Source organism: Apus apus, chromosome 2 (assembly GCF_020740795.1).
Source record: "Apus apus isolate bApuApu2 chromosome 2, bApuApu2.pri.cur, whole genome shotgun sequence".
Lineage (NCBI taxonomy): Eukaryota > Metazoa > Chordata > Aves > Apodiformes > Apodidae > Apus > Apus apus.
Genome location: NC_067283.1, coordinates 115,606,873 through 115,619,945, shown reverse-complemented (window position 1 = coordinate 115,619,945; position 13,073 = coordinate 115,606,873). Strand labels below are relative to the sequence as shown.

Sequence of the window (13,073 nt, the reverse complement as noted above, 5' to 3'; positions counted from 1 at the left end):
CATATAATTTTAAACTACCTGACACTTCATGTCAGTAAAATTCTAAGTTTAATGGAGAAGGGATGGTATTTCATTTGCAATAAGGAAACAGGTTGGTTAAAACTGAGATTTTTGAGAATTTTTAAGTAAATTATGTCCCATAACCTTTCTGAGTTGCAGTAAGACTTGTGCATTTTAGCTTAAAATCACGGCCTAAAATGCACTTGTGACCTCTGAGAAACTGCCTGTGGCTAGGAGTAAGAATTTATTTTGGCAGATAAACAACATCTTCCTGTGGTATGAAAGGAGACCTCGCTTCTGAGGTAAAAGTTAATTCAGATGCGGAATTGAAAAAAAGAAATGTCAGAGAATAAAAGGACTTGAAAGACTAGTGGTAGGGAAATATTTTTAGTGAATATATATGTTTAGCTGCAGGTCCTAATGCTGTAAGTTAATCACTTTGCTTATATTAGTGCTAAGCAAAGCAATTCTTTTGTATTTAACGTAACATACAACTATTGTATACAGTCATTGTCTGCAATAATAACTTTGGTTACCTAAGAATTTTGAAATTAAGTTTTTGAGTAGAAAATTTATGAGATTGCAGGGAACTGTGCTCATTCTGAGAGTATTTACTTCTATCAAAGGTTTCTGCTGAAAGCCAGAGGCAGCACTGCAAAAAAATTTAAAAAAAGGTGAAAAAAAAAAAAAGGGCAAAAAAAAGCAGTGAGTAGAGCTTTTGTCTTAGCTCCAGTTTCTGTTCTGTGTGATTCCTTTGGCTGTTCTGACACTTGTTTTTTCTCTTATACGTATTGGAAGAAACACCATATATGGAAAGGGAATATTTAAAATCCACAGCAATTTTCACAGAGAGAAGTACTATTTTTTGATTTATAGTGCAATGAAAACATACAAATCTTAGTCTCTAGGAGACTTTTCTCTTCAAGCACCTGTTATTTCAAAACCCCAAACATGGTATTTAATTTGTTTTTACCTGGGTAATTTACATTATTTGTTCAGGAACTTAAATACTTCTCATAACTTGGTAACTTATTTATATAAGTATTTATAAAATTATAACTCAAGTCAGACTTTAGATGCGTAGAAATGATTGTCAGAAAATCTGATAGAGTGTGTTGCAGGATGACCATTTTGTGTTAATCTGTGAATTACTTGAAACATCTCACAATGTTGTCTACACACACAAAACTCTGAAAACTAATTTTGCAGTTAGTTTAGGAAGCTATTTGGTCTCTTTACAGCCGACATCCCAGCATATTATGCTTTCAGAGCTTTTATTCCAATTCCTGTATTACATACATGTGTTTTTTTTCTTCTCTCCTCAGAAATTTTTCCAAGAGATTCCAGTCTAAAAGACAAATTCATAAAACATTTTACAGGTAAGGCAACTGCTTGCTCTAAATTTACCTACACATGCATATTCAAAATAGCCACAAAAGTCACAACCATTAGCTTTTATGAGGTTCTGCACCAAGGTTAACTTTTGTGCAGTTAAATTTGCATTGTTTAGGACTGGAAGTTTTTAAAGAACTCTGATTGCGTTTAGGTTTGAATCTTTCTTTGAATAATCTAGCCTAAAATAACTTTCAAAGCATAATAAGTTAAAACATTCATGGTTTAAAACCTATTGTTTCATTTTATCATGCACTTGTTGCTTGTGGTTTTGCAGCTACACTAGAAGTTTGATAGTTGTAGGTGCTGAATATATACGTCTATGTGCTGTAGATACTGCATTGTATATCTATGTGCAAAGAATTTGCAGTATGGTGTTAAATATTTAATATAAATGAGCACCTATCTGCAATCTCTGCCAAGTAATATTTTAATGAAAGAACTCAGTACGTTTTAGATTTTAAATACATGTATTTTTTCCATAATTTTTGTCAGTCCTATTATATTTGTTTTCAAGTTCACTAATTTTAAAACAACTCGTTGGTCTGCATATATCTTTCAGAAACATATTTATGTGGCCATGTAAGTTTTTCCTGTACTAGGGAAACAAATACTGTCTTCTGCCTCATGATGTATACGTATGGATGCTTATTTTAACAAGGCAAACAAATAGAACAAGGAAGGATCAAATAATGTAAATCAGGAAAATAATTTGCTATTTCAAATATGAAAGTTTAATATGATTAAAATCAAGTACTTGAACTCAAAAACTGAGATGGAGTTGTGTAATGCACTTACCTTTGGGAATTTTATTTTGTAACAACTGGAAACATGTGGTACCTTCTGAAAATAAGCAAAAAGATTTGTCAACAGTGAGATGTTTGCACTGGTTCTTTTCTCTCCGGTTTCAAATGTTCTGTAATTGAAGGTTTCAGAGTATGACACTGCAAATCTGTAGTTGATTTTTAAATGTTATTGAGATTAGTAAAACTAAAAACTAGAGAAATAGTTGGCAGTTGGAGCATGAAAAGGAGAATTGGAAATAATTATGCATTTCCTCTTTGCTGGAAATTTCAGACAGGCCTTGGCAAGAAAGGAAATAATTTGTTGTCTCTTTTGCATGGGGAAAGTGTCCTCAAAACTTCAGGATAAGCACAGCTTTAAGAATCTTTCTGCCAACAGCTAACTGCAGCCTAACAGCATCTACAGGAAACGTGCTACACCCAGCTGGCCCTTCACTAGTACAGTAAACAAGAGTAATTATAAGCCTTACCATTTTCAGTCCATATGAGAAATAAATGAAAAAAATATATAGATCCAACTGTGCTATCCTATGTAGCACAGGAATACTGGAAATTACTCTCCTGGGGAGGACAGAGAAGAAAGATTTGCTTATATTAATAAATAATCAATTTCCTTTTCATTTTTAACTTTGGAAACTGCTTAGCTGCCATAAAAAGCTCAACGTAAGAATCTGGGGAAGCTAAGCAATGAATACAGAGCAAGTCTCATTACTCAAAAACAACAGTGAAAAGCAACCATGAGTTTTAAATAAGGTATTTTGAGAATACTAAATCATAGAAAAAGAGCAAAAAATACTTGAAGGCTTATTTCTGGAGCCATTCACTGAATTAATTGCATGAGGAGTTGCCATAAAAATTGCTGAAATTATTTGACTAACATTAGCTGGAATGAATAAGGAAAGCAAGTTCATTCCAGTAATCTTAATGTTTATTTCTTTGTTGGCTCAGAATTTCTGCCTACATTTTTTTTTTTTCCTTATTTTTTTTTATGCTCTTAACATCTTCAGTGGTGGATTTTTCTCCCTGCCTTTTCTTTTCCACAGCTTTATTAGGTACTGTAATCCACAGGCATTTTCTTAAAGTACAGCCTAACTTTTTTTATTCTGTTCAAATCATAATCATACATTTCTATCAGCCTTAGTTAAGTAAACTGTTCAGGTACAGACCTTAATAGATCAAGAGTTAGAACATCCTAAACTAATGAAACTGTGAAAAAGAGGAGAGAGAGTGAAATCAACATTATCTTTACAGTCCATTATCTTTACAGCTTCAAGGTTAAGAAAATTACTGTACCCTTCCAGTATGCCAAGAATAGTAGACACATTTTAAAGCCAAATAAGAACCATATGTAACAGTCCTTGACTATAGGAAAAATCATAAATAATCTTGTGAGTCATAAAGCTATCTATCAGTTCAGCTTGAAAAGCCAGCTGACACAGAGTGCTCTGTAAGGCACAAATAAAATTGGCAGCCTATTTCTGATGGCAAGGAAGAGAGCTAGAAAACCCTATGTTATCTAAGGGACATGGAATTTATTTAGTGACAAAAGCTGAGGTTATCTCCATATATCTTCGATAATTTCAGATTACATACTTTCTCTTGCACCTAATTGCTCACGTAGATAAAAGATGGCAACAATCTTCCAGTTCACAGTTACAAAGGCTGCTTTGTCACTTTATTGAAAAGCTTATTTGTAGCTGGAAAAATCTCATAAAATCTACGTACTGCTGTAAAATGTATCTGATGTTCAACTGTGTTCACTGTCATGGAGAGGAATCTTCTCTCAAGCTTGTGGAAGTTTGGCTCCACTATCCAGACAGAATTGGCTTGGTATGTTTACCAGGCTGATAAACCACCTTTCAAGTTGTGAAATAAATACTTTTTGCCCAGAAATGCTTACTGTCTTCCTCTGACAGGGAAGTTAGTCAAAGCAGCGTGCTTCATATGGATCCTTTTCTAGCACTGCTTGAAACAACCTATTACTCAGGGTTCCGTTTCATGCTGAATTTAGAGGATACAAGTTAAATTTAGTCTTGTTCAGTTAGTGTCATTTATCAGTTTATGTCAGTGTTTTTTGTCCATATCACAGGAAACTCATCCCCAGTTGTCAGTGACAGTATTACTAAGCAGATTACATGATACAGATATTACATTTTTACTCTCTGTTTTCAATTTGGATGCCATCAGTAATACCTTCCCAGGACCATCAGCAATTATGAAAGGGCTCTTTGGCAACTTCTTACCTTTGACCTATGTTTTGGAGACCACTAACTGTATCTTCTTATCAAATATCAATGTGGAGAGATGACGCTGATATCCAGAGGAGGAAGTACAGGCTGGAAGAACGGAGACACAGCACACTACACTCCGAGCACACAAGACTTTGCCTCACCCAAATTTTGAAACACGTGCTGCCCTCTGCACATATACGTCCTTACCTGCTAGTACTATTTTAAGAGGACATCAAGGTTCCTAGATGCTATTCACCAGGCATTTTTTTCCCCCTCAACACCCATATTGTATATTAAGAACTTCATAAACCATCTATGTGAAAATTCGAAGCATTAGTACTTCATTCATTTGCTCAAAATATTGCTTTTATATATCTTCAGAAATGAAGTTTCTATTTTCACCATATAAGAAATGTTACTTTTAATTTTGAATTACTGGAATTTCAAAGCTAAGCAAGTTCATTGTTTCCAAGGGCCATTTTGCTGTTACTCAGGTTGTGGGTATAACAGCATAGCAAAAGTATTTCTTTGTGTCATTTCAGTAGCATTATTATACTTGTGTTGCATCCTAGTTGTTTAAAGTGTAGTAAAAATTAAACACAAGTTTTTCAAAACACATAGAAGTGAATTCTTTGTGATGATGTCATACATTGAAGATGCAAAGCAGTGACACTGAAAGCTTGTGGTTAACTCCTGCTTACTTTCAAACAGGGCCAGTCACATTTTCATCAGAGTGTAGCAAGCACTTTCACCGACTGTATCACAACACAAGGGACTGCTCAACACCAGCCTGTAAGTAGTAATTAAAGTACCTTATAATGCTAGATGTGGTACTTGCTTAAAAGCAACTTACTTTTCCTACTGTTTGATGTGCTGGTCCTTTAGTAACTGTTGCTTTTTACTTTAGCACTATGCTACAAAAAATACCCAAGATCTTCTAATATACAGAGATTTTCTATCAATGCACTTGCTGCCAGCTGCTTAAATTGGAGTTCTTCAAACTGGCACTAACATAAATGAAATTAAAACTACACTCTGAAAAACCAGCTGGGCATTCCTATGCAGAGGGCAGATATGAAGCCATATGCTCCTTCCTGCTCCCTTTACCTTTACTTATTAACTTGTGCAATAAGATAAAAACTGAACCATTCCATGATTCTCTTAACATACAATAGTATGGCTATACTTAGGTTTTTGAGTATATTTCAGTTTGTGATGATATTTCTCTATTATATGCGTATTGTTAAAGAACAGGAAATCAATTAATTCAACATTTCTGTTATTGATATGTAATTTTGTTTGAGATTGAAAAATAAAATTGTCCTAAGATGTTATTAAATGACTAAAACAACCAACCAACCAAACCAACAAAAATCCCCAAAAAGCAACAAGCAAAATGGAAACCCTTTGAAAGAATTTACTTCAACATTCTCTAGTGTAATGGACAGTTCAAATAAAATGTGTGGAAGATAAGCAATAATTAGAAGAGTTGAATCTTGTTAGTTATGTGTAAGTACAAACTGTGGATCAAGGGACTTCTGAAATTTGTCAGGATTTAACATGAAAAATGACACTTCTTGTCTGCATCATTTAGAAAGATGGTAAACATTTTTTTGTGAGCAGCTGGAGCAGCCCTTGTTTCCATTTGCCCTTACACTGATCAGAAGTTGGAGTGTAGAAATCCATGGCTGATCCTCAAAAGATACACATATAGCTTTGTAAGTAAACATGTGAGTAGGCTAGACATATATCTATTACATGCTGCATAAAAAAACCCCCATACATGTTGCATATTGTGTACCTTGCTACATGGGTCCAGAGTATATGAATATTATTTGGACTCCCCTGTATTGCCTGGATGTTTCACTTTATTTATGGAGAAACACTGTTGTAATATTTATCTTCTAATGAACTTCTCTTCTAACTTCTCTTCTAATGAAATAGCTTTTCTCTAAATTTAAAAACAAGATTGTGGCTAGGACTGTGTGTGGAACTGATTTTTAAGTTCAACGATGAAAACAAAATGGAAGATAAAATGTGCAATTAAAATGAAAGCAGAATTTTTTTCTCCTTTGTGTCAACCGAACCAAAAACAGACAGTGAGTTTTATTAAATCAGAAAGAAATTCAACCTATTGATCTAAAAAGGCAATCTAAATCCTTAGAAATGTCTCCACTTTATCCAGCATTCAGGGTTTAGAAAAAAAAAGCTGATCATAGCCAGGATCTTTTCTTTCAGGGACACCTTGACCTTTACTACCATCTAAGGTTGAGTTACTACTTCTCCTGCTGACATGGTTATATTCTGTACAAACATTCCCTGCAGAACTGAACCCAGGTTAGCATTCAGTATCTTGCTGTTTGGCACAATTTCTATTAAGTTTTATTAAAATACTCGTAACGGAAGAAAAGATAATTGCACCTAAGCATTCCTGGTCACCAAATAGTTAGATCTTTCCATCAGAAAAGGTGACAGTGGCTCAGGGTCTACTTGAACCACTTGTCCATTTGAACCAAGGGCACCAAAGAGAGACATAGCAAGCAGGACACTAATATCTCTAGTCTGAAGATTAGGAGACATACTTCTATATGGAAAACATGGATGTTCATCAATGTTAATACTAAGTGGAACAATAAAAAAATTTTAAAGAGCCTGACCTCAAACTACCTCGTAGTCTGCTGGTTAGAGCAGCCTCCCAGTTGATGAGTTAAATTCTTTCAAGTAAAGGTGGGAGTGAAACCTGGTGTTCTACATCTTAGGAGGAAACTACCTGGTAGAAATTTAATTGCTACCATTACTCACATTTTCTTCTTCCTAACCATAGGATGAGGTATAATCTAATTTTGCATCTTGCACACATAATTTTATGAATTTCTATCAGAGAATGGCTCCACTTTACAGAGTGTCTGGAATTCTAGTAAAAATTCTGCATTTAATTTTACGCAGTTTCTTGAGGTTATCTGGCAACTGAGATTCACTATTGCTGTCCATAATTTTGTTTTATAGATTATAAAAGGTGTGCAAGGTTGCTAACGAGATTAGCAATGAGCCCTTTGTGTACACAGTCCTAGGATGTTTGCTATGTAAGTATCATTTTTCCCACTAATTTTCTTATTTGTTGAATGCTCTAGTGATTTACTTCACACTTGTACTTTGTTATCAGGCATGTGTATAGAAATATGATATTAACAGAGTGCAGCTCTGGCATTACTCTAAAGACTGACTGGTTTCTCATGAAAATATACAGAAGCACAGATATCTCTAATAGGTCCCACTGTAATGTTGTACAAGTCACTGGTGGTACCAGAGTCCATAATTATGGACTGAATGACCTCTTATTGTTCAAAATTTTGGTAAGGAGTCTAGTTGGTGAAAGAAAAATGTATGAGAACTCCATCAACACATTCATTTCAGGCCTTTCAGAAGAGGGCTTTGTGGTTAATCCATGGAAGAAGCAGAATGTCTTGGTCTCAGGTCTGCCAGTGTGATCTCCATAGACACCATGTCACTTTATTGCTCTCTGGGCCCACTTTTCATTCCCACATTGTCTCCTGAGAATTTCTCTGAAGTCAATACCACTTCATGGTTCTGGAAGTAAACTGAATGTAAAGGTATAACAAAGCTAAAAGCTTCACGTAACAGGCCCAGGAATGGATCAAGTCCATTCTTGTTTATGAATAGCATGTTAAATTTGTTAATTAAACATTGTTGTCCCTGATAAAAGGAAAATCTTTAAGTGAGCTCTTTTCTCCAGTTGTTTGAATATCAGTAAGATGTTTACACTTCCAAAAGTAATTTGAGAAACTGCAATGGTTATTACTGACCAATAAAATATATGAAATTAGTCAATTTAATGTTACTAACATTTCTTCAAAGGTGGTTTGCTTTCACCACCTCCTTCTGACAAATACTGCAAGCTTGGAGTTTGCAGGAGTTCTGTATGTCACTTCTTCCTGCCTTAAGACTTCAATTCATACTAATCAAGAATAAGAAAGGAAGAGTAGGATATGAGTCAGTGTTAGCTGACTTTATTTCCAAGTGGAGGTGGGATTCATTTTGGTGACTGTGAGAAAATGCTTTGAAGAATGTGGCAATATTGCAGTACTAAGAAGAAATGACATAATTTCTTTCTCTTATTTTCTTTTTTTAACTCTTTTCAGTCTGTTTAGCCTCTTGCCTTCCAGATCTTGCAGATGGTCACTGTGAGAGTGACAGAGCACTGGAACAGGCTGCCCAGAGAGGTTGTGGAGTCTCCTTCACTGGAGACATTCAAAACCCACCTGGACTCATTCCTGTGTGATGTGCTCTAGGTGACCCTGCTCTGGCAGGGGGGTTGGACTAGATGATCTTTTGAGGTCCCTTCCAACCCCTAAGATTCTGTGATTCTGTGAATACATCAAGGACACTGATCCAGAAATTGACTAGAGATCTCCTTACTTTGCCAGAATCTCCTTTTCATGATGAAAGATAGGAATCCTTTTCTGAACGTTCTCTGCAGTCTCAGCTATCTAAAACATCCCAGCACTTTCTCATTTCCTGCATTTTCACCTCTTTGGTCTGTGGTTTTCCCTCATCTTTATCCCTTTACACCTCTGGAGTCATGGCTCAGGGTTTCCAGAAAGATTTCTGGTTGTTCCAGTATTTTTTTATTCCTTTTCTTTAAAGAGGATGAGTCAAAGATCTGCCTCCATATCCACAGTACAGAAGCATCTATCTCATCCTATTTCCATCTTTAAAATACAAAAGGATCAAAAAAATAATTTCCCATGATTTGCAAATCCAGGTGTTCTAATTTGCCTGCCAAAAATACACTCAAAAGAGTTGACACGTGAGGAAGGGAGGGTTTAAATGGTAAGCAATGTTAGCAGCTTATGTGCACTGAAGTTTTATCTAGGCTGACTTCTCTCTGCTTTGTTAAAAACAGAGAAAAAACATTATAGGAAAAAGCAGAGCTATGGTATAAGTGTTTCCCAGCTGCCTCTGTGCTCCTGTACCCTCTACCTCCACAAAGTAGACAGAGAAGCTGGTTTCCACTAGAGATAAGACGGGCTCAGGCCCTCATGTTTACTCGTATCCAATATCTTATTGGAATGGAACTATTTCCCTGAGAAGAATGAAGGGTGGCAGAATTCACTCTCTCTTCCCTCCAAATGAACTGGGCAGCACAAGAGTCATTTATGTCCATCCCTCAATAACAATGCATTTCTAGCATGATTCTCTAGTTGCTTCTACTCCACTTTTTGGCACTGAGAATGTGTTTTCCTTACCACCCTCACAGTATTTTAGAGAGGACAAGGTCATAATTCTTGTTTACCATTAAGGGAATTTGCCTTGACTTTAACATCTGAGAGAGTCTTGGAGATTCTCTATTGCCTTGAAGGCTTGACAACTATTTTTAAGTTTTTCTCCTGCGTGTACTAAAATAGGCTGCATTTCTTATAAAAACAAAACAAAACAAAACACACACAAAAAAACCACATAAGAACCCACCCCAAACCGCTATTATGCGAATATTTTCTTCCCTCTCCTGTGAGCGGCAGGGTACAAAAAAGAGGCGTGGTCTGCTGTTAGAAGGGAAGTCTTGCCCGGGAAAAGCCGCTCTTCCCGCAGGACCTGGGTTTCAGCACCATGGAGAGGGCACCGAGGGGGCGGGGGCGGCGCCCCGGGAGCCGCCGGGACTCGCGGCGGCGGGAACGGTGCGGGAATCACGCTTCCCAGCCCTTTACTCGCCCCTACGGCTCTTAGCCTTTTGTTTCTCTTTTCTTTTCTTTTGTTTTATTAGGTGTGGAGAGTTTTTTTATTTTTTTTAATTCATTTTTTTTTACTCCTCACCCCCCCCCCCCCGCCTAATTGGGATCCTTGCAAATCAAAATAAAGCGTTTGATGAACCCCAGAATCTACAAACGCCCGTGACTCCGTGCATGGGAACCTTCCTTGCCAGATGCAGCCTCACGGAGGGCTGTGTGCTAAAGCTCTTGGCATCAGCGCCGAGGATTTGCTACAGCAAAACTCATCAGTGTTCACAGGAGGGCAAGACCGGCTGGCACTCCGGAGTTAATCTTAAGATTTATGCAATCCACAGGGAACTGTGATTTATACATGGAATTATACTAAGCAGTCTGCCTCTGTGTTTTGAAACTAGTTGTGAAATGGCGTGTCCTTTTCTCTTGCAGACTTTCTACTAAGGAGAGAATTCTGATTTGCCAAGAAAGTGCCTTGAAATTTTCCAAGACGGAGAAGACATCTTTTACCTTTCTGATTTACAACATTTTGTTACTAGATGCATTTTATTTTCATATATTTGTCGGACATTCCATATTTGTGTGAAACATTATTTTATTTTAATGTGTAAATTTGTTGCCTATAGCTCAGACAAGCCAATTATTTAAATACATTGTATATAAAGGATGCTAATGATATAACTGATTACATGTTACAACCATATGCAGGGAGTTGGTAAAATTTTGCGGTTTCTCTTGTTCCATTGTATTTACATAGTTCTGCTCAGGCTCTTACTTTCATTATTTGCACTAACTTGAAACGCAGAAGTCTGTGTAACTGAAATCTGAATAAGCTGTATGCGGGGAAGTTGTACTTGCCATGGAAGATATTTTATATTTTGAAGCTTTGTTAATATATACGTATATATTATTGCGCATCAGAAGAACTTTGCTCAGAAATGCACCTTGCTTTCAGGAACATTTTGTTTGACTATTCTGGATTTTCATCAGTTACATTTGTACTGGCACTTATGGAAAGAGTTGCAAATAATGTAAATATAAAGACTGGAAAACTGCAATGCAGTTTTGGTGGAATAAAGAACATTAAAATATTTTTCAGGAGGGGTTATTTAAGTTTATTAAGAGACTACTTATTTAATATATCAATTTAATGTGTGTGGTGAACTTGAAATATTTTTCCACTGAGAACTTCAGATTTGTGGATTTAGTTTTTTACAGTATTTGATTTTCATGTGGTTATACACCCACTGTGAAAAACAGAAACCTGTGAGGATGAAGAGAAGGTAATAAAATATCCCAGTAGAAGATAAAATACTTTAAAGTATAATATCATAAAACCAAGAGGTGTAATGCAGGCATTTGGTTTGTGACACATAATATTTACCTATTTAGAGGTAATGTAAAGCACAATTGCTGCATCTTTCTTATTTAAAATCAAATTGTGCTGATAACATTTGGTACCAATTTGTCTCAGCTCTTTTATCGCAAGCTTGCATGATTGCTTTACAAAGAACCTAGTATGCAGTGAGGCTTTTGCGGTCAGGCCTAGAGGAGTTGACAACACACATTGATTACTATGCCCAAATGGTAATTCTTGTGACTATTCAAACTAATCTCCTCAGATTAGATGTTGTTTCTGTCCTTTCTCTCAGTGTGGGCTTCATGAGCCCCTTAACTTCTACAATAATAGCTCTGTTGTGAGTTGTCTAAAGGCATAACTCAGAGATTTGACAGCAAGCAGCAAAACAGCTGTTTCCTGCTATAAGGAACTCTTCCCACCATGAAGACTCTGGTTGGAGTGGAGAAGCTTGGAAGCTTTTCTAAAAACCGGAAAACCCAACTCTAAACCCATATAGGCAATAAGTGATGGTGTAAAAGCTTCGTAAGGGTCAGAAACTGAACTTTTAACATGGAATCACAGAGTCATAGAATTGTTCTAGTTTGAAAAGACCTTTAAGATCATCGAGTCCAACCATAACCTAGCTCTACCAACCATTAAACTAATCCTCTCAAGTCCAGTGCTTAAGCCATGTTCCTAAGCACCACATCTACATGGCTTTCAAACACCTCCAGGGATGGTGATTCAACCAGCTCCCTGGGCAACCTATTTCAGTGTTTAATTACCCTTTCAGGGAAGAAGTTTCTTCTAGTATCTAATCTAAACCTCCTTTGGCACGACTTGTGTTCAATTCCTCTTGTCATAGAATTGTAGAATCACATAATGGTAGGGGCTGGAAGGGAGCTCTGGAGATCATCAAGTCCAGCCCCCTGCTAGAGCGGGATCACCTAGGGCAGGTCACACAGAAACACATTGTGCGGCTTGTTACTCAGGAGAACAACTCCCACCTTGCTACAGCCTCCTTTCAGGTAGTTGTAGACATCAATAAGGTCTCCCCTCAGCCTCCTTCAGGCTCAACAACCCCAGTTCCCTCATGATCCTCATAAGACTTGTTCTCCAGACACCAAACTGAATACACTACTTGAGGTGCAGACTTACCAGTGCCAAGTGTACAGAGGAACAATCACTTCTCTAGTTCCGCTTGGCCACACTATTTCTGATACAAGTCAGGATGCTGTTGGCCTTCTTGGCCACCTGGGCACACTGCTGCCTCATATTCAGCCAGCCAGTGTTGATCAGCACCTCCAGGTCCCTCTCTGCTGGGCAGCTCTCCAGCCACTCATCCGCAAGCCTGTAGCGCTGCCAGGGGTTGTTGTGGCCAAAGTGCAGAACCCGACATTTGGCCTTACTGAACTGTTCGTGGTGAGACTGGTGAAACTTTGTAGGTTTATGGAGGTATATTGTATTTTCCCAAGTAAAATAAGCGCACATGTGATATCACTTGAATTCTTGCAGTTAATCCATGCACACGGCTGAAGGATGACATCAAAGTGAGTGCCACGCTGCT

At 37.1% G+C, this 13,073-nt stretch overlaps 1 protein-coding gene across 1 annotated transcript in view; it reads left to right on the top strand.

Annotated features, from left to right (window-relative positions):
- The window catches only part of ALKAL1 (ALK and LTK ligand 1), a 35,529-nt gene extending 24,280 nt beyond the window's left edge, over positions 1 to 11,249 (top strand). The window contains exons 2-5 of the mRNA XM_051612703.1: positions 1,326 to 1,379; positions 5,138 to 5,218; positions 7,433 to 7,509; positions 10,600 to 11,249. Coding sequence (XP_051468663.1) covers positions 1,326 to 1,379; positions 5,138 to 5,218; positions 7,433 to 7,497 — 200 coding nt within the window. The 3' untranslated portion in view covers positions 7,498 to 7,509; positions 10,600 to 11,249. The remainder of the gene's footprint in view (positions 1 to 1,325; positions 1,380 to 5,137; positions 5,219 to 7,432; positions 7,510 to 10,599) is intronic.
- The last annotated feature ends 1,824 nt before the right edge of the window (positions 11,250 to 13,073 follow it).